This window comes from Diadema antillarum, unplaced genomic scaffold, assembly GCF_040938485.1.
Source record: "Diadema antillarum isolate AM-2024a unplaced genomic scaffold, OU_Dant_1.0 scf00000003, whole genome shotgun sequence".
NCBI lineage: Eukaryota > Metazoa > Echinodermata > Echinoidea > Diadematoida > Diadematidae > Diadema > Diadema antillarum.
The window spans coordinates 2,114,375-2,134,542 of record NW_027270892.1 but is presented as its reverse complement, the minus strand read 5'-3'; the positions used below and the strand labels follow the sequence as shown (position 1 = coordinate 2,134,542).

General features: G+C 37.9%; 1 protein-coding gene across 1 annotated transcript; it reads left to right on the top strand.

Moving 5' to 3' along the window:
- LOC139739061 (mitochondria-eating protein-like) lies at positions 1 to 17,802 on the top strand. Its single transcript, XM_071649711.1, has 11 exons — positions 1 to 147; positions 5,070 to 5,175; positions 5,906 to 6,140; positions 6,688 to 6,783; positions 9,695 to 9,829; positions 10,507 to 10,723; positions 11,468 to 11,626; positions 13,104 to 13,279; positions 14,706 to 14,835; positions 15,209 to 15,311; positions 17,711 to 17,802. The coding sequence occupies exons 1-11, from the start codon at positions 61 to 63 to the stop codon at positions 17,800 to 17,802; spliced, it is 1,536 nt and encodes a 511-aa protein (XP_071505812.1). The 5' UTR covers positions 1 to 60.
- Positions 17,803 to 20,168: the final 2,366 nt, after the last annotated feature.

The window sequence follows — 20,168 nt, the reverse complement described above, 5'->3', positions numbered from 1 at the left end:
TCGTATGCTAATTTCTGGACAGGTCGTTGCTAATTTTCGTGTTGATTTCCTTATTGAAGAATGGCGGAGTCACTCCGAAGACTCGTAAAGACGGGATCATACTCTCTTCTCCAGGAGAAACTTGAGCGATGGAGTAACAATTATTTGGTAAAATGCATGAACTACCGTGATGTTTTGTGTTCGTCTTTAACTCACCTGTTGATACGGTTGTGTGCCACTCTCCTAGTCCCACACCTGTCTAGTCTGTGTAGTGAAGACGAGTCTATCGGTCGGTCGGTCGGGCAATTTTAAATCACAACTTGTGAAGTTGTGTTTGTTCACATGTAGACTGTGGGATGCAAGTGCGAACAGGAATCTAGATATTTGATTATTTAGTTCGACTGTACTCTGTTTTTCCTCTTCAACAAAGTTCGTGAGTTCAAGAATATTAATGGGCGACCGGGCCCAGGCCAGGGTCTAGGAAAATCTAACGACAAACGTTAGTCGTTACTTAGACCTGCTGTGGCTGTGACCTTCAATGGTGTATAAACTAACATAACATGGCATGCATGGTTAGCCAGGAAGCTTACTAATCTCTGACTTAGAGAGAGGTTCTAACTGTTTGATCACAGAATTAGATTTCAATTCTAACTCTTACAGCGGGTGTCTAAATTTATATAAAATTTTACTACCAAAACTTTTAGTAGGCAACCCCTAAATTGAGTTTTAAAATTTTAATAATTTAGAAATAGAATCTATAGACTATGGTCTATACATAGCTACAGCCTAGGCTATACAGGGGACCTACAATTGATAAATTTACTTGTCGGTTGATCTTGGGTTTCTAGATTCTACTTTTAACTTGATGTAGACAACAAGTAGACGTCTAACAGTAAGAAAAAAAGAAGAAAATAATTGTTTTAGAGTCTAAATTGTAATGTTGCTAAGTTTAGCAAGGATATTATCAAGATATCACACAGAAAAAGTATTGTAACACTAACACTGCTCATTTTTCCACTAATAAATTATTAACACAACAAGAACAGTTACAATATGAATACCCCATAGAGTGTCTAGAAAATCTAGGTCTAGAAGTAGAACATAGGTGCCTAGGCCTAGTAATAGTTTACGTCGGTACTCAGCAAAGTCCAATTCTGGATATGATGCTAAGGATGAAACTTGAGTATGTGATGCCGGTGGACGGTTGTGCAAATATTATACATGGTGCGAGTAAAAAAAAGCTCCAGTGTGGAGCTAAAGTTTGTTTGTTCGTAGGTCTAGTCCCTGCCTAACGTTAGAACTCTAACTGTGGAATAGGACACAAGTTTGATCTAGTTCTATATTAGTCAAGGTATTCTACAAATCACAATGATGATTGGTGATAATGAAGACCGAAGTTTGCTTTGTTTGTAGATGGTCTATACATTGTAAATAGGGTCTATCTAATTTAGATATGGTTCTGGATGTAGAAACTCCTCTTCCTGCCTTAGACTCTAGACCAAGTCTAGGAGTCTATAGGACTAGATGCTTGTAAGTACACTGGTAGCCTAGGCCCTAGCTGTTTTCTGAGTGTCTAGAGTAGAGCATTGATCCTACTTATCAGCAAATGCGTACACCTGTACATTGTACGCGCATGTGGCTGTAGTGTAAAGACACGTGTGTGGTTGTGTACACACTGCCTATGGTATCAAGTATTGCTTTTGTCTATGTTGTTGTTGTTGTTGGTGCTTAAAGGTGCCTCATTCAATATTGAATATTTACGCCTTTAATTTCATATAAAAAAAAGAAATTCACAGTCATTTTTTTTAAACAACGGAAAAAATAATAATTCCATTGTTATATAAACTAAAATAATAATCGTGATGATAATTTGGTTATGGATCAAGACTTCTTTTAAATTGCAGTTTCCTTTTTGTCCTCTACTAAAATCAATGGATATGATATGAGCTTAGTTTATTAGTTTATTACTTTCTTAGTTTATTCTCTAATTTCAAATGAATGCGGCATTTTTTATTTTTTATTTTTTTATTTTTATTCATTTATTTTTTTTTTTTTATTTTATGAAAGTTGAGTAAAAATTGGAGCATGGATATTTTGGGAGGTTACACTATAAAACTAGTGATGCCAGCACTTGCACTACTTCATATTTGATTTCATTGCTTTGCTTAGAAATAGACTAATTTTGAACATGTCACAGAGAGAGTTTCTTGTGATTATTAAGATTGTAGTCTTTTCTTGTTATATTCGTAGCATAAAATATCTTAGTGATTGCTCACTTGCAAATTTGTTCAGTACCCACTCCCAACTCTTTTAAATCTAGATATCAAAAGCTATGTATGTGCTCTTTGTGGTGAACTGAATGGTAAATTTACAGTTTTAAAAGTTTAGATGCTATGTTACTGTCAGAAATCCTGCCCCAAGTTGTGAACTACTGGCTCCCAATGTATCATAAAACTGTATTCATGTGTTGCAAAAACTCAATTCACCTTTTTTGAAATGTACAATGTAATCAAATGAATGCCCCACCTCTTGCCGCACATGCATGCATAGTGTAAGTAGGTTAGGGTATATACACATGGAATAGTGTAGAGTTGTATGGTAGCTTTACGACCAACAATGTGGTGGGGTATTTTACATTATTATTATTTGGTCTTTTTTTTTTCTCCAAGACTCCTAACATAAATCATAGATCAGCAATAGAAAGGCATGAATTGCCAAAATGATTAAACATAGATGGGGAAAAATACAGTACAATGAGAAAAACTTGGGAAAAATATTTAAAAAAATACTGTGGATATTGGGATTTGGAAGTACAGCCTGTACAAGTATGTTGCATGAAGTAACACACAGAGAGGATGATATGACATACTTCTGTGAGACATGTACATGTACAGGGGCGGATCCAGGAATTCCGTAAAGGGGAGGCGCGTTTGTAATATCAAAGGGGGGCACACGCACCCCCCCCCCCCATTTTTTTCTTTTTATTTCTTTTGTTTTAACCAAAAAATAATCAAGAGGGGGCACGTGCCCGGTGCGCCCCCCCCCCCCCCCCCCCCCCCCCCCCCGTATCCGCCACTGCATGTATAATCTGTAGTTGGATCAAGATGCATTATACATTATATATAATATGTGTATATTTAGATTAAAACTTTTCCAAGGGGTTCGTTGCCACCTTACGAAGCAGACCATTATACCTGGACAAATATGTCATGTGACAAATTCTCATGTCAAATAATAATAATAATTAAAAAAAAAACATTACAATGTATATAGTCTCAAAAGAGAGCCTCTGCATGGAAATACCATAGTTTTTCCTGTTCTTGCATCATTACAGTTAGGATAATTGTAGGTATTACTAGAAATTTAGACCTGATTATAAGTAGAGTGGTTGCAGGCTTTCAGTTGTACACATGTATTGCATAAACAAACTCTTTCTGCCCCTTCTCACCCCCATCCCTCCCATTCCCTACCCCCCCCCCCCCCATCTCTTGATAACCAGCATTCTATGCTTAGTAGCAGGAACCAGGCCTGCGACTTTAGTAAAATATGTGAGATTTTAAGATCTTGTTCCAATTTACCTCAACACAGCAGAGCAAACAGTCACTGAAACTCTGTTGACAGTGGCATCAAGAAGTGACAGACTGTTAAACAATTACACTGGTGTCTCCTTAATCCTAAAGGCAACCTTGAGTAATTTACACTCAAACTGCTATCTTGCCTTGAATCGGCAAGTCATTACAATGCTCAGACTCAAGCAATGAACAGATGTAAATCGCTTACAGTACTTTTGTTGTGAAACAAAGAGTCTACAAAATTTGCAAAAGAGTGTGTGGACCTTTAAAAAGTGTGTGTGCATGTGTGCATTTGTGTGTGTTTGCATGCGTGTGTATGTAATGGGTGTATGGTTGGGCCACTAAGTCAGTGATTGTGTTAATTACTGGTATTTAGATTGCATACCAAAAATTCCTGAGATAGGCCAGTTTCACTCAGACTGAGATGGTAGAGCATGTACACAGGAAATCATTTGGAGGGTTTTTAAATCATACAGACTACGTATTCAAGGAGCATGAAGTTTTCAGAGAGATTCGTGATACGAGTCCGCAGTAAAAAGAAAAAAAAGAAAAAAAAAGTGCAACCGTGTATATGAACTCAAGGTCAAATGCATAACTGTTGGTGGATTGAACACTTGGTCCATAGTACAGATAGTCGGTACATTGTACATTAAACTAGTGGCACATACATTGTGTATTGTACTGCTCCAGCTAGTCTTTGCCTTTTAATTCCGCACCATTATGTGTCAGCTATGGCGAGTGTACTGTGTGAAGGAAACTGCTTGTGATCCCCCTACTTACTGTAGAGAGTTCAAACAGAGTTACAGGAGCCCAGCAACAATGATGTCCATGTTTACCCTTCATCTTAAACTGTTTATTGCGTGCAAATACGGATGGGGGATTCACTGCCTGCATCCCTATATCTTCCCTTTTAGCTCTATTTACACTAATTTAGGATATGACAGCAACCCCTTGCAGTGGTTAAGACCTTCGAATAGTACTGTGGTTTGATGATTGATGACTGTGTGCTGATTTGAACTTGATCATCATGTATAGCCTGAATTGTCTTTATGGCATGGTTTTGTTGTGCCAAGCCTCAATATTCTAAGTCAGCAAGCCAAGTGATGCCACGATGCTGCTTGCTTCGAATCAGAAAATTAGTTCAGACCAGCATCTCTGAGTCTTTGTACTATATAGTAGCTGTAGATGCACCTCTGCTTCATCTTGTCAGCAAGTTCATTTCATTTGTATCATTTGAAACATACAAATCAACCAAATATTGATGTGAATCCAGTCAAAGAGACAGAAAAAAAAAAACTCAATCAAAATAAAATAGTTTTCTAGCTCTGGATTCAGTGTCTTTACATTGCAAACATCAGCATTAACCAAGTACAAGTACCAGTTTAGTGGGTGTCGCGGGTTGAATTACAGACAGATATATCTAATATTTTGAATGTTAGACATCTTGAGAAACATAAAGCAGATTCTGAACATTTCTTCTCACACTGTGCATTATTTGTTGTATTGTGTGATATTCAGGTGAACACATGTGACCAGAATGTGACCCGCTGCGTGGACTTGATCGAGCTGACATCCCGAGTTCAAGGAGAGCTCTTCCAGATCCTCAATCTGTGCTCAGCTGAAGGTATGTAACAAAAACTGAACCTATGAAGCAAACAACCAACCTACAAACCAAGACAAAACATATAAATATTGCTAGTCTCTTTTCATTGCAATGTATTCTGGTATTTTATGTTTTTGTGCTTCAACCAACCAACCACTTTAATATAAGCACATAAAGTGAATAGGATAGAAGAACTTTACAGTAGACACTGCCACAAGATTTTATGATGCAACATCAGCAACAACACCAGTTCAATAGCAAGCACCCTAATTTTGGCTTTTGTCCACTGCATGAAAGACTCATCATTTTATGTACATATGCATTTCATCCTCAGATATAAAGCACAGTGATAAAGGTTGATCAAATATTAAAGAGAAGCCTGTAGCATAGGAAATATCCATGATTAGAAATGAATGAATTCTTCATGATTGCAGAAAACACAAATTTTGCCATTGATATATTTTCCAAATTTCTCATTTTTCAAGCCTTTCCTTTCTTCTGTTTCTTCTTTTCTTCACTCATCTTGTCAAAAATGTATCTTAGTATCTTTATTGCCATGAAAAATGTGTGCAATGCATAATTCTATATGAGGTCCATGGGATTGAGCAATTGCATTTTACCTTGTTAAGAATACCATGGCTAAAATACACACCAAACTTATATCTTAAGTTTTATTTATTATTCACAGCTATATTCTGACTGACCTTTAATCTTGCACTGTGATCTCCTCAATTGAAAACTACCAAAACAGGTGGCATGTATGGAGGTTGTGACTCCCTCAAGAATCGCCTGCTGCCCTGGCTCGGACGGGGCCTCGTGGCGTCCGGCGGCGGCGTCACCATGGATACCAGCCTGTCCATCATGGCGGATGCAGCGGACAAGGAGCGGCAGCTGGCCGAGATGCAGGAGAGCTATGAGAAGCAGCTGGAGGAGGTGGAGCAGGACCTCAATACCTCCAGGGGCGTGGCATCTGAACTCCGAGCAGAGTGAGTTTGCCAAATGCTTCTAGTTTATAAAAAGAGAATGAAATGATCAAATGTCCATGCAAACCCGAGTTTGACCTTTCTTACTGTATCCAAGGAGGTATCACACACAATCGCCTTCTTTCTTTTTGCTCCTTTGTTTTGTTTGTTTTGTTGTTTTTGTTGTTGTTGTTGTAAAGAAAATTACCAGTTCCTATCAACTGGTCCATATTCATTGGGTGAAATTTTTTATTGGAGTGTGTTCAGTTTGCTTGTAAATATCTTTCCTAGATATATATGCATGAAATATTGAAGATACTGCAGTTTTTTAGTCATAAATATGCTCCAAAAAATAGTTTTGATATCAATGTGTATTTCTTGACACAAGGATGTTTCCCACACCTCAAAAACTGCAAAGGAAATAACGCAATTCAAATCACCTGTGTATCAAGGCTGTGTCTGTTGGTGTGACCTGGAGTAGTTCTGTGTGCCTGTTTCATGTCCTTCTAAAGTGGACCCTACCATTTCATGTAGTTCTAATGGTGTTGTAAAACCGTCTCACAATGTCTAGGCTAGTGGATGCCCAATCCAAGCTGGACAGTGAACGCCGTGTGTCGGAGGGGGAGGCACTGGTCAGCGATGAGATCTCGGCAAGTCTCAGAGAGAGGTATGATTGGATGGGAACTTTCTCATCCACGATACAAATTTACTGTTGATGTCCATCATGTTACGTGCAAAGATACATTGCAATTGCTATACTCCCACCCAAACGTAGAACACAATTTAGGCTTCGTAAATGACAGTGGATGCATTTCATTTTTATGCCTCTGCCACGTAGTGGTGCCGGAGGCATTATGTTTTCGGGTTGTCCGTCCGTCCGTACGTAAGTCTGTACGTCCGTACGTCCGCTTTCGTTTACGCGATAACTTAAGTAATATTTACTGGAATTTTACCAAACGTGGTCCAAGTATAAAGTATGATGGGGCAATTATTTGATTAGATTTTGGGTGAAATCGGCTGAAGGTCAAAGGTCAAAGGTCAAGGTCAAATCATGAAATTGTATTCGTTTACGCGATAACTCAAGACTGGATGGAGCAAATTTCACCAGACTTTGTTGGAGGATGATGTATGATGGAACAATTACTTGATTAGTTTTTCAGTGAAATCAGACAGAGGTCAAAGGTTAAAGATCAAGGTCAAATCCTAAAATTTATCTGTTTACATGATAACTCAAAACTGGATGAAGCAGCTTTCACCAAGCTTGGTCCAAGGATGATGTATGATGGGACAATTAGTTGAGTAGATTTTAGTGACATTGGCAAGAGGTCAAAGGTCAAAAGGTCAAGGTCAAATGCTACAAATGTTGCAATTTCCCACATATCTATGCAATGCCCAAAGATATTTTCTTGAAACTTGGTGTGGACATGTACTACTGCGAAAAGACTCTCCAGAGAGAGTTTCATGTCATGAGGTCAAAGGTCAAAAGGTCAAAGGTTAGGTGAAAATGTTGCAATATCACTTTTCTCACAAATGGTTCAATGCATCTTCGTGGAACTTGGTACATACGCATGTACTGACCGGCAGGGATTATCTAGGGAATTTAGGGGTCATGGGTCAATAGTCAGGGGTCAAACGTCAAGGTCAACTCCTCAAAATGTTATTATTTCCCTCATATACTAGTATATGCAATGCTTGCATTATTAGTTTCAAAACTTAATACATGCATTACCTAATGGAGATTCTCTGGGAAATTTCCAGCCAGAAGGTCAAAGGTTAAGGGTCAAAGGCCAGGTTTCATTCCCCCCCCCCCAAAAAAAAAAAAAAAAAAAAAAAAAATCTATTTTGTACCATCATTACACTCTTTCTTCATACCTTGGAAATTACTCAATGCATAAACTTATAAAAGGTCTGTCGGAATTCAAGTAAAAATTCTCAATTCCCCAAATATGTGTACCTGCACTCTTAGAAAATTATAGCAAACCCAGTTCAAGACATTTCTGACAAACCTGTCATTTCAATATTTTGCCAGTTACGTGAAACTGTCATGGATCACACATTGTGAAGACATTGTACTATACGCCTATTCTCATGGTCGGACATCCGGGTATTTTGCGTGTCACGGGGTCATAGATAGCGTTGGAGTGAAAACAAACCACTCGCGTGAGCCTGGAGTGAACGCTGTACGTGTTTTCTGCCGGGGCGCCCCGCGAGCATAGCGCTAAGGCAAGCTGGTACTGTAGCAGTGCGGGCGGCAGGATTAGGCCCTAGGCCTACTCTAAATTAGGCCCTACCCTAAGTACTACAGTACTAACGTTAGACCTACCTGAAGTTTCTATGAGGTACTAAGTAAGCGTAGATATCGGGGTAGGGCCTATACTCAAAGAGGTTCTACTGCACATCTGGCCATTTTGTCGGGTCGTTGATCCAGAGTCCGGCCGCGATTTCATACGGGCACAGGTCCAGTCCGGCCGCCTTAAACTTGGCAAAATACCGGGACCGATCGATCGACAGGATCCAGAGAATATTAGAATATTGCTGGCAAGACATGATGCATGTATCTCATGAATGATGGCACAAATGACAAAATGAATAATGAAAAACAGTCCCCATGTCTGCGTAGAGTTGCACATAAGTTATACGCGTCGCGTCGCACATGCACAGCATTGGCCAGCATGCATGCATCAGTATGCGCATTTTTATGCAGGCTTAGCGCATGCAAGCTGTTTGTTTTCACTCCAGTCAACCGGAAGTGACGTGTAGCCGACCGCAAGAATTGGGAGAATCATGCATTATGGCCGAAGCATCAGTCGCCATAGCGACATTTCTAGTTTTGTTCTTTGGTGTTGATGAAACGATGACTTGTGTCATAGACAATGATATAGCTGTGTAGCCATTCTTAACAGGAGGTTTTTTTCTCCAAACTTCGAAGAAGCTTGGCATGCAGAAGTAAGATATTCATTGTGGAACAATAAAGTTAAATTTTGATGGAATGATTTAAACATGGTCTTCTGCGTGACATTTTTTTGTGAATAATACAAATAAACAAATTGAGGAATGGATGCTGAAGGACATGCAATAGAGGGTTTTTCTTCTACTAGGTAGGCCTATAGGTTATGTATTAATGTGTGCATACTTTAAATGTCTCTTTAACAATCCAAGATAGAGAGCCAGCTAAATGGACAGATTGATACGTACTGTAGAAGTGGACATTTTTCACATTATCTTTGTAGCATTTCTTTATTTTATTTATTTTTGCATTTGGCTGCTGTCAGTGAATCTTACTTGTTTGTATTTCTTTTAAATTCATTTGAGAGTATATGTGTATATAATCTGACATGTCCACCAATTATTCACATGTTATTGTTTTTGTGATAGTTTTGTTAAGCACATTTGTGAAAGTATCCAGACTGCAAGATCTTCCACATTTACAGTTTTATGAATAGGTGAAAAGATAGATAATGAGTGAGAGAGAGAGAGAGATAGATAGGCAAAGTAGAAACCAGAGAGTGAAACAAAGACTTTTGTGAGGTAAACTTCGATGAAGGCAGACAGTTCATGTCCAAATAATCTGCTTCCAGAATTGGCGGCCTTGAGGACGAGTTGCGCCTCTACCGAGCTCGCTCGGGGACCCTGGATGACTACGAGCGGGAGGTGCGCCGTCTCCGTGACGACATCAATCTCCTGAAGGAGGAGAAGTACATCTTGACTGGCAGGTGGGTATTAATCTCCTATTTGACAGTGCTCTGGTTAGTGAGGTGTGTCCTGGCTCCGACCCTAAAATTTGGAGTGATTAGAGTGATATCTTACCAAGTGTTACAGTGCTAAATTTGCTTGCTACTGCATGTTTTCAGTTGAAGTTCTGATTAAAAAAAAAACCACTGCAGTCTTTGAAAGTGAGTATACGTTCATGTCACGCAGTTGCACACACATGTATTGAAAGACTGTGCTGAGATCTCTGTGCATGATAAGATTTAAGCAACCTTGTAAAATTTGAAAATGTTGATTTGTGCAATTACAATGTAGTAACCTTGTGCTAACATTGGTTTCTGCATGTAAGAGTATACAACACAATAATTCTTGTATTATGAAATCAAATGAATTCATGCTCCCTTGACATTAAGTATTGATGAATTGATGGAGTCAGGCTTAAATGAAAGGAAAAAGAGTATTGTTCCACCCTTTCGGACCAGTGTGAGGATCAATTATCTGTAAATGATAATGAATCCAAAGTTCTTCATTTGACAAATTGAAATATATCTCTTCTTTATCTTATTTTCTTGAAATGGGTCCAAGCTTCAGCCTAAGGCAATCTACATCTAGTGGCATAGACTAGCATAAACTTGGCTTTGTTAATTTGATTGAGGGTATTATTATTCAATCTAATTGTCAGGAGTGAGTATCTGGCCCCGACACCGAGCTTGACCCCAAGCCTCAAGTCCCCCCGGACATCTGTCAGTAGTGATGTGGTCCAACGAGTACGCCAGGCAAACCTGGTCACCCGGTTCAACGACCTCTTTGCCCAGAGTCGCATGGATGCCATGGACATCCTCCGAAACCACTGCGAAGACCACGAGTTGAACCAGAAGATCATCTTCACTTGTGTCCAGGTGAGAACCACAAGACCTTCTAGATTGTATACATAGGTTGCTTTTGGAAATATAATCTGAGACAGTGAGCATTAAGTTTTGTATATATATATGTTATTTCTTTCTTTGAAAAGTCTGTCTACAATAAAAAGAATTCAGCCCTTGCAATACTGTATACGCCATATACCTGTAATTAGCATGTTTAATTTTTGAATTTGTACTTCTGACAATTTCGCAAGTAATTAGATTTGCGATGGTGGAGTACAGAAATGAATAGAGAAATGTATGCACGCACATCACATTTATGTTGGGATCAGAGTAAGAAGGGATGTTATAGTTTTAGTCGTGGTCCTAATAAAAGGTGGGTCCCATCTTGAATTAAGACTACTTTGTTTTGTCTATTTGGTTTATTTGATCTTAGTCATTTCAAAACTTATTTTCATCAAATAAACTTTGAATTCTTCTTAGAATTGTATGCACTTTCATATTTCTTAAGTATAGTTTCTCATTATCTCTCTCACACGCGCACACACACACACAGATTTGAAGCCCAGTCTCAACCAAAGCTATACCACCCCTTTAATATTTTGCCGTGTTGTTAAATTCATAAATAGCACCCGACTCACGAAATTTGTGAAAATGAAAACCTTGCAAAATATATATGGCGTACGCAGTATCTATGTCTACTGGTAGTTGTCAAGTACATCGAGAGAAATGATTTTGTTCTTTTAAATCCCTTCACATTCATGATTTGTTCAAACGTAGGAAGCATTCCATGCTGCCAAGATGGCCTTCCACCGCTACCGTGGCAAGGTTCAGAGCCTCTTGGCTGAATCGCACAGCGGGCCGGAGACCCTGTCGGAAGCTGTGCAGAGCTACATCAACAAGAACGGCACTCTACTGGATGTGCATGCCATAGTTGAGGTAGGCCCTCTTACGTACTGTATTAACAGACAGCATGGTATTGGCGTATGTACGCTAGCTAGTCTTGTGATCATAGAATGTTATGTATATTTTTTTCAGTGTGTGAATCATTTTTGTGAATGTACCTTACCTGTATACTGTTCTATGCATTGGAAAAATCTTCTTTATGTGACTGTGCACTATGTGTTTTTTCTTTCAAACCATTGGTAAAGCACATTTTATGTGACTTTAATGTATGCATTTTAATGTTCTAGTTCTTTTACATTGTCATTAAATCATCTATCATGTGGAAAGAGCATTTGAGCTGTAAATTGCGTAATTACAGCCATTTGGGAGGAAGTCATAACTACAAGTATAATAGGTAATGGCTCTCCAACAATACCGCAGTGTTGGTGTGTTCCTATATTTCACTGGTGCTGTGATATCAGTCCATGCCAAGAAATCCTGGCGGATCAACAGTTGATGCTCAGTATTTGGCACAGTCAAAATATCTATCAGAAAGAGTATATACATTTTATAGCTGCTACCCAATTCCTGAAGCAAACCCATATATGGAAAACAATAAAGTTGTGCAACCACAAACCGCAGCCCCAAGTTACTGTTGTACTGAATCTGTATCAGGAGGAAAAAAATATTTCTATATTTTGTTTCGTTTTCTATTAAGAGCGGATGACGATGCTGGAAATGTCTGTATTCAGATATTGTGCACTGGACCAGCAAAACAAACAACACAATGAATTTTCAAAGAATTAGATGGAATGTATTCTACAAGCATTGTTTCATTGGCATTCTTTCATATTTCCTGCATTGTCACATGCTCCTGAAATGTTTTTACCCTCCCTTTTAACTGCATACTTATAAATTTGTTTATTGCACCTTCTAATGATGATATGTATGCACTTATTTTATGTTTGTATGAATCTGTTGGAGATGGAAAAAGGAATGAATGAATGAATGAATGAATGAACAAATAAGTCTTGGCATGTCAATTAGTAAGAATTAAAGACGTAGAAATGTAGAGATAAGAGCATGAGGTCAGAGTTCATGAATTAGTGATTTCTCTGTGTTGTTTCTCTTTTGATACTTCAGATCATTATAAATTTCCATTGGAAGTGAGTTTGTTTTGTTTTTGTTCTTTGTTTCGCTGATCATTGTGTTTCAACTACCGCTATGTGCTTTAATAGTTACCGACTATGAAGTTATGCTGTGAGTTTGAAGGCTTCACATAAAGCACGCAGTTGATTCATTTGCTAATTTGACACTTGTGAATTAAACACACAGCCTGCACTTTGAAAGGAGGGGATTGCAAAAACTGGAATATTAAAATTAGACACCTGTTTCTTAACCTGTTGAGGACGAGTCCCAAGTATACTCGGACAAGTGTCTTTGGGAAATGCATGTTGTAGCAAAATTAGACCGTCCTCAACAGGTTAAGGAATGAATTTGAAAAGATATATGTATATCATTATTGACCCAGGACGTGCTGCTGGCCATGAACCGTCATCCAGCCATATCGTTCCCGGCCGAGGTGGACTTCCGCGTCCTCACCCTCTTCATCCGGGAGCTCGTGAAGGTGGCGTGGTCGATGAGCGCCTTGCCGTCGCCGCTCGACATCAGTGGAGCCAGGGATGGGGAGCTATTTGATGATCTCAAGTAAGCCTCAGAGTCTAAGCACTATATTTTCCCGCAGATGTTTGTTATTCTGAAGGTTCGTTAATCTGAAAATGAAATAAGGCTCAATATTCCCGAGGTTCGTCATTCTGATACATACAAATTCTGTACACTTAGATGTTTGATTAGAAAATGAAATAGAGTTCATTAATATGAACATTTGTGACATTGTTTCAAAGGTGCATTATTCCAAATGTTCATGAAAATTAAATATGGTACATTTTTGCCAAGGTTTGTTGATCCGAAAATCAAAAAAGGTTTGTTAATTCAAAAATACTAGTGAACATTCAAAATTACAAGCCTTATTTCATTTTTCGGATTGACGAGCCTTTGAAATAACTAACTTTTTTCATTTTTTGATTAATGAAACTTCAGAACAATTAACCTTACTTCGTTAAGTAACCTGTGGAATAACAGGGGTTTTTTTATATTCACAATAACAAACCTTTTGGGATGTCGAACTGTAACAGTAATGGTATATTCCCTAGTTAATTGCACAAAAGACACAATTTTGCATTTTCATCAAGACACTTACCAATGATGATGATAAAAATAATAGTGATGATATCACATTCACTAAGACAGCGTCACAATTTCTCTCTGATACATCTCCATGTAATGTACAAAATTAAAACACAATGAATATTGAAATTACAGAATAGCATTGTTTATATCAAAGCACTTCACAACTGAATCCATGTTTTTTTTTTTTTTTTAGAGAGCTCAGCTGTAAGTTAATTGTGGACAGCAATTTTAAATGTTGTAAAGTTTTTGAGCTCTTGATGAGTAATGGACAGTATGACTGGACAATCACATTAGTATGTTATGACACATTAAACATAACAGTCACAATCATGCATTTTTTTTAGAGGTTTTTTAAAAAGCAAAAAAATTTGATCTATTTTAGAAGTAAACAGTAAAACAACAGAAGTCCATCAATGGACTACACCTTTCTTGTGGAATTGACACCAAATTAGAGACATGAAACAAGAAGATTGACCTCAAATATTGTTTTCCTTTCCAAGCTTAGTACAATCGAGTGTCGAATGTTAATGATTTTCCTGTATATTGATTGCACATGAATGACTAAATTTGATTACTGCACTCAAGGAAATATTTGTAACCTGACATTGACAAAATCTGTCAACTTTCCAGGAAGTGCACCACAAAAGTCTCTTAGTGATTTTCTGCTGCAACGTCTCTCCAGGGTTTATGTAACATTTATTCTTGTGATTTCAAAATGATTGTCGGTGTACTTTCTACAGTATGGCTTATTGAGTCATTGAAACTTAGGATTTCATCACTCCACGCGCTAGGTAAAAACATTCTTCATTATGTGTTATTAGTTTGTGTTCGCGTCATTGCCAGCGTCCCGTGCTCACGCTATCTCTTCTCGATTTGACTCAAGGTATCGTCGTAGCTACGACTCCGAGTACTCCGCCCCGCTGGTCAGCCACTACATCTGGCCATGTCTGACGGATGTCGCCGGACGGGTGGTTCTCAAGGGAGAGGCGGTCACTCGCAGGGGCGGCTCACTGGTGAGGGCAGGAAGAAATAAAGAAATATATATTTGACGCCTGTCACAGTCTCACATTATTTGCTTCACAGCATGACATAATTAGACAAGATACCTATATCACCTCAAGGACCAGTAACCTGCTTGGCTTCAGCTGACAGTAAATGTTAAATACACTTTCACAGTTCTCTTTCATCATTCTATATGTGTCAATTTGCCTCTTCGAATGTGTTTGTGTTTATTTGATCAACACGTCAAGCTCAGTTTTGAGTAATATCTTTACTAATATGAACTGATGACAAGTCAAAGGAAGGAAGTGGTTTCTTGTATAGCTTTACTTTAGCATAACACATTGTCATCACTGGTATTTGCCGTGTTATCTCAATCTTTCCCAGGCTTCTCCTAGGCGCAGCCGGAGTCCATCACGCATCGGCAGCCCTAGGGCAAGGTCTCCCAGCCCACGACGCACTCTCAATGGGTCCTACTCCAGCCCTGCAGGTCGGTAGCATCTCACGCACTGTCTTTAACATAGCTGTCTTTGACACTACCCTTGGAATTACTCATTCTTTATGTACATGCATGCACATATTTTATATCAAACATACGTACGTATGTATGTGTGTGTGTGTGTGTGTGTGGGGGTGGGTGTGTGTAGTATAGATGGCATATAGCATGTGCAGATTAGAGAAAATGTGCCCTCAGTGGGTCCTACTAAAGACCTGCAAGTCAGTAGCTTGTCGCATTCTCAATTTTTTTTTTCATCCATTATTGTATGTCACCCCTTCATTGATAACATCACCTCATATGTCAGTAGCGCGCACACAGTATTGAATGTCTAGACCTCCTACCCCTCATGGTCTATAGTCAGGCAATCAAATCCTGTCATATCTGGCTTCATATATATACCACTGATCTGTCTGTTCACTATACGAATTAACCATTCTCTGTGAAAGATCAACAACCTTCTCATTCCAACCCAAGTATAGCAACTCCATTTCTTCCATGCATCCATGCAAATGATGATGCAGACATCTCTTTCAGTGTTTGCAATTCTTGACAAATTTCCTCCTTTGGTTCTCTATTTCTACAGATAGTACAGTGTCTTGGAATTGATGGCAAATCAATTTTGGAGGTACTTCTTATGCTTGTCGTTTTCTTTTTACTACACGACACCTTTTGACACGCCTCTCCACACAGTGCTTTTACCGTTTTGCCACTACCCCCAGTTGCTCATTTCATTCTCCAGTTGCGACTGCTGTTGTGTTCAAAATGCTGTCAGTTAATTCAATGTTCTCACTTTGCGGTCATTGTCCTGTAGAATTTGTTAAGATTCTAGGTTGGACATGAAACATCTAAACAGATCAATTGTAATCTGACGTTCAATGATTGAGAAACTGACATGTGAGATAAATGCTTGATTTTCTTGTTTGGTTGTGGAGACCATGTCTCATGCAGCAGGTCTGTCATGTGCTTAGGTGATCCTTCTGTCATTCTCTTTTATTTTTGGCATCCAATTGATTCTATATCTTCTTTTTCTTTGTCATCTTCTCTTTCTCCTCAAAATGATCATCTTCTCATTCATCATATTTTCCTTCATCATCTTTTAGTTATGTTTTTCCATGAACTCCTCTTTCAATTTCATTATCTTCTTATACATCTTTTTTCCCTTTCTCTTCATCATCTCCTATTTTTTTTCTTAATATTTCTTCTTCTCCTCCTCCTCCTCCTCCTCCTCCTCCTCCTCCTCCTCCTCTTTCATTACTTTTTTTTTCTGTTGCCAGCATTCACATTCCAAAGTCTGGCTGCTTATATCACTGCCATGCTCACTTTCCTGCTACCTATGTGCTTATCACCTGCTTGCCAAACAACCTCTACTTTCTCTCAAACAATATTATTCCCACTACTTCTACATTTTTGTCTCGCGAAAAATATTACCCCTACTACTTGTATGGTGATCCCCTCATTTTGTTGCCCTTTTAGCTTATTATCTGCGAACGCTTCTTTGATTCTGACCCCTTGCCCCTTCCAAGTTCTTTCCCACGATGGTCTGTCCATTTTCTATGTCTACCATATCTTGCATTCACTCACTTGGGATGGCATCAATAGTGATGATGATGATGAAGAGGATGATGATAATGATGATGTTAATAGTAATAATAATGATGACAACGACGACGACGACGACAATAATAATAATAGTAATGATAATAATAAAAATAATAATGATAATAATAATAATAGTAATAGTAATAGTAATAATAATAATAATATTATTATTATTATTATTATTATCATTATTATCATTAATATTAATAATAATAATGATAATTGTGATGTTAATGATGATTTTAGTGTTATTAAGGATATGTATTACAGTAGATGATCATAATTATCCTCATGATATTTTTGTGACCCATAATAATACTTCTCTCCTCTTCCTGATGAGTACAACTGTTGTTTCAGTGTTGAAATGAGCTGTGCTGTGCAGTGCTATATCAGCCCTTTACAGTGATATTAAAGGCAATGAATGTTGTTGTTTTGTTGTTCACACATCTATGTTGGAATGTTGTGTACCATTCCATTCATTGTAGGGCAGAAAGCAATGAGTAACATAACAAGTAATTTAGGTATTTACATGTACATGTATGTGTAATGACATTGATATCTGTTGACATAATATTGTGATTTATGACTTCATGAATGAATAGAAACAAGCATGTTGTGTGTTGTGTACATGATGACTTGAATTTTGGATGATGGGCACATTGAAAAGGATAAAAAATTAAGAGCAAATTAAGCACTTACGCATGCCCAAAACATGTGGAGTATGTGGCTAATGTACTGCTAGTTAATGTCCCCTTGCTATGTTTATGCTCCTACCTACCCCACCCTGACAGGATCCCGCCCCACCAGCAGCCTGTCCATGAGGAGCACCTCGCCCCGCCCTAGCAGTTCTGCCTCCCTCTCCCTCTCACTCTCCGGCATATGATGTCTGGTGGATGACGCTTCTTGTGTGTGCAAGTAGATACCTAAAGGGGCATCTATGCATCAACTACACCACATCCTCATTCGCTCTTGAAATCTGCGGACCGTCATTACATAGAAATAAGGAATTCCGTCATTATCACAAATTATGGAATCCAGGTTTATGTCTTTCATTGTCATATTAGTCCCTGTAGAGCCTACGTTTAGTTTGGAAAAAGGAAAACAAGAAAAAAAAATATGTTAAAGTGTGCCTTTTTTTTAATACGGTATGTCTAAATGGAGACAAAACATAACATGTGTTCAAATAGCATAAAGACAAATTTCTAATTACCAGTTTATGGGCTGACACTTCTTGCTTTCTTTTTCTTACATGGTAGACAGCAAATGATAATTGTTACCACATATACCCACAGTCATGTTGATGCTTAATATCCCTTCATGGTCGTCAGCATGTTTTAGGGTTGCTTTTTGGGGGAAGGGTGTAGTGGTGGTTATGTGTTGGAATGTGAGAATTTTGATATTACTCTTCCACACAACACAAGTATTTCCAATTTTTCAAAACACATTAATTTTTATTTTATTTATTGTTATTATTTTTATTTTATTATTATTATTTATAACACGAGCTACCCTCATTTGGTTGCTTGAGTTTTTCTCATGAACCCAAATAATGACACTTGGGCTTTAAGGACAAAGTGAACACTGGGGCCTTTCTAATTATACCATGAGATGGTATTGTGTTTGATATCTGTGTTTGTCTTCAACAGAATGAAAAGTAAAAAAAAAAAAAAAAAAAAAAATAGGGAAGAAAATAGGCAGGTAACCAGACAACAGTATTCTTTGTGTACAAGGAAATGACATTCATGTTTAACAGTGCCCATGGATTTACTTCCTTCTTGCTTTTAAGAAAGCACATTGTTAGCTCATTTGTAAGGTCATTGACTCTGTGATAAACATTCCTATACAGTGCACATGCCTGTTTGTGTAGTGAGCTGTTTCAGCTTTGCAAGTGTAATACCATTTTGTAACAGTAACATATTGAGTAGATACTTTTGAGATGAGACTGTACATAGTGTAGCATGGATGTGATTGCAGTGCTGTGCAGTATCTTTTTTTTTAAGTGTATGCAATATACCAATATGTTCTGAATGAAAAGGAGGAATTTTCACCACCCCCTTTATACTAAAAAAAGAAGAAAAAAAGAAAAAAGCAGATACCTGAACAATATGTAGCCATTGCTTCACGTGGTCTTTACGTTTATGAAGCGGTGTACCTGGTAGCTGTCTTTTGCTGCATTTCACAGTCTGCAACATTTGCAAAACCACATTGAATTGTTATGATGGACTGACAATAGTTGCAGGAGTGACAGGTCATAAACTGGCATGATGTCTGTTGAATAATTGGTACCCTTTCTGCCTCCAGAGTGATAATATGCAAGCATATTTGCAGCTTGTTTTCCCCATATAAAGTGCATTTAATAAGTCGTTACATGAGCAAAACAGAATTAACAGTATTATAACATACCTCCATGTAACGAATGGAACAAATTAATCCTAATGGTGTAGCACTGGACAACAGAGGAACAAAGCCACAGTGAACAAAGCAAACAAATGACAAGAGGTTTTAAATGAAACAAATTAAGTGTGTTATTCCAGTAGAAGAAGATATGTGTTTGCTTGTTTGTTTGTGTTTTTCTTTTTAACTGCGTAATTGTAACAAGCACTTTGTCTAAAAGACACATCTTTTGATCAAACCATTCAAGCATGATATCAAGTAGACCAAAAAAAAAAATGTCATTCAGGGACTTCTCCATTTGTTTTTGTTATTAAAAAAAAAAACAGCATTAATTTTCACTCAGGTTAGATTTTTTTTTTTTTTTTTTTTTTTTTAATGGACAACTGCTTGGTATTTGGACTGACTTTATTTGCCCCAGTTCTTCCTTGGAATGTGCTTCTGATCTGCAAAAGATGCAGGCAGCATTGTTTGTTTGTTTGTTTGTTGTCTTTTTTGGCTGAAAGATAGCTGTTAACTATAAGGAGTATTTTTATTTTCAATTTAACACAACAAAGGCTTCGTTTGTATGGGCTTTGAAATACTTTAATAAATGAATAAGTTCATGCTCAGAATTTGATTGTTTTTACCTCTTATGGGGGGGGGGGTAGGGGGAGGATAAGTTTCATTTACTCTTAATTGAATTTGTTGAAAGTGTGAGCTAAACTGTATCAGACACAGAGCAAAATGCCTTACAAGAAATGCTCTTGATTTCAAATGATTCTCCTTTCAACCATTTTGCCTAAAATGATATTTATGTGAGAAAATACTACATGTTATTTAACCAACTTTTCTGTGAAATTCAAGAGATATTATGAG

Bases quoted from the DNA above. Each gene is read 5' to 3' on its own strand.
- LOC139739061 (XM_071649711.1), top strand. From the start codon at position 61: ATGGCGGAGTCACTCCGAAGACTCGTAAAGACGGGATCATACTCTCTT. The intron at 5,176-5,905 runs GTATGTAACAAA...CTACCAAAACAG, and splicing joins CAATCTGTGCTCAGCTGAAG to GTGGCATGTATGGAGGTTGT. The intron at 10,724-11,467 runs GTGAGAACCACA...GTTCAAACGTAG, and splicing joins TCATCTTCACTTGTGTCCAG to GAAGCATTCCATGCTGCCAA.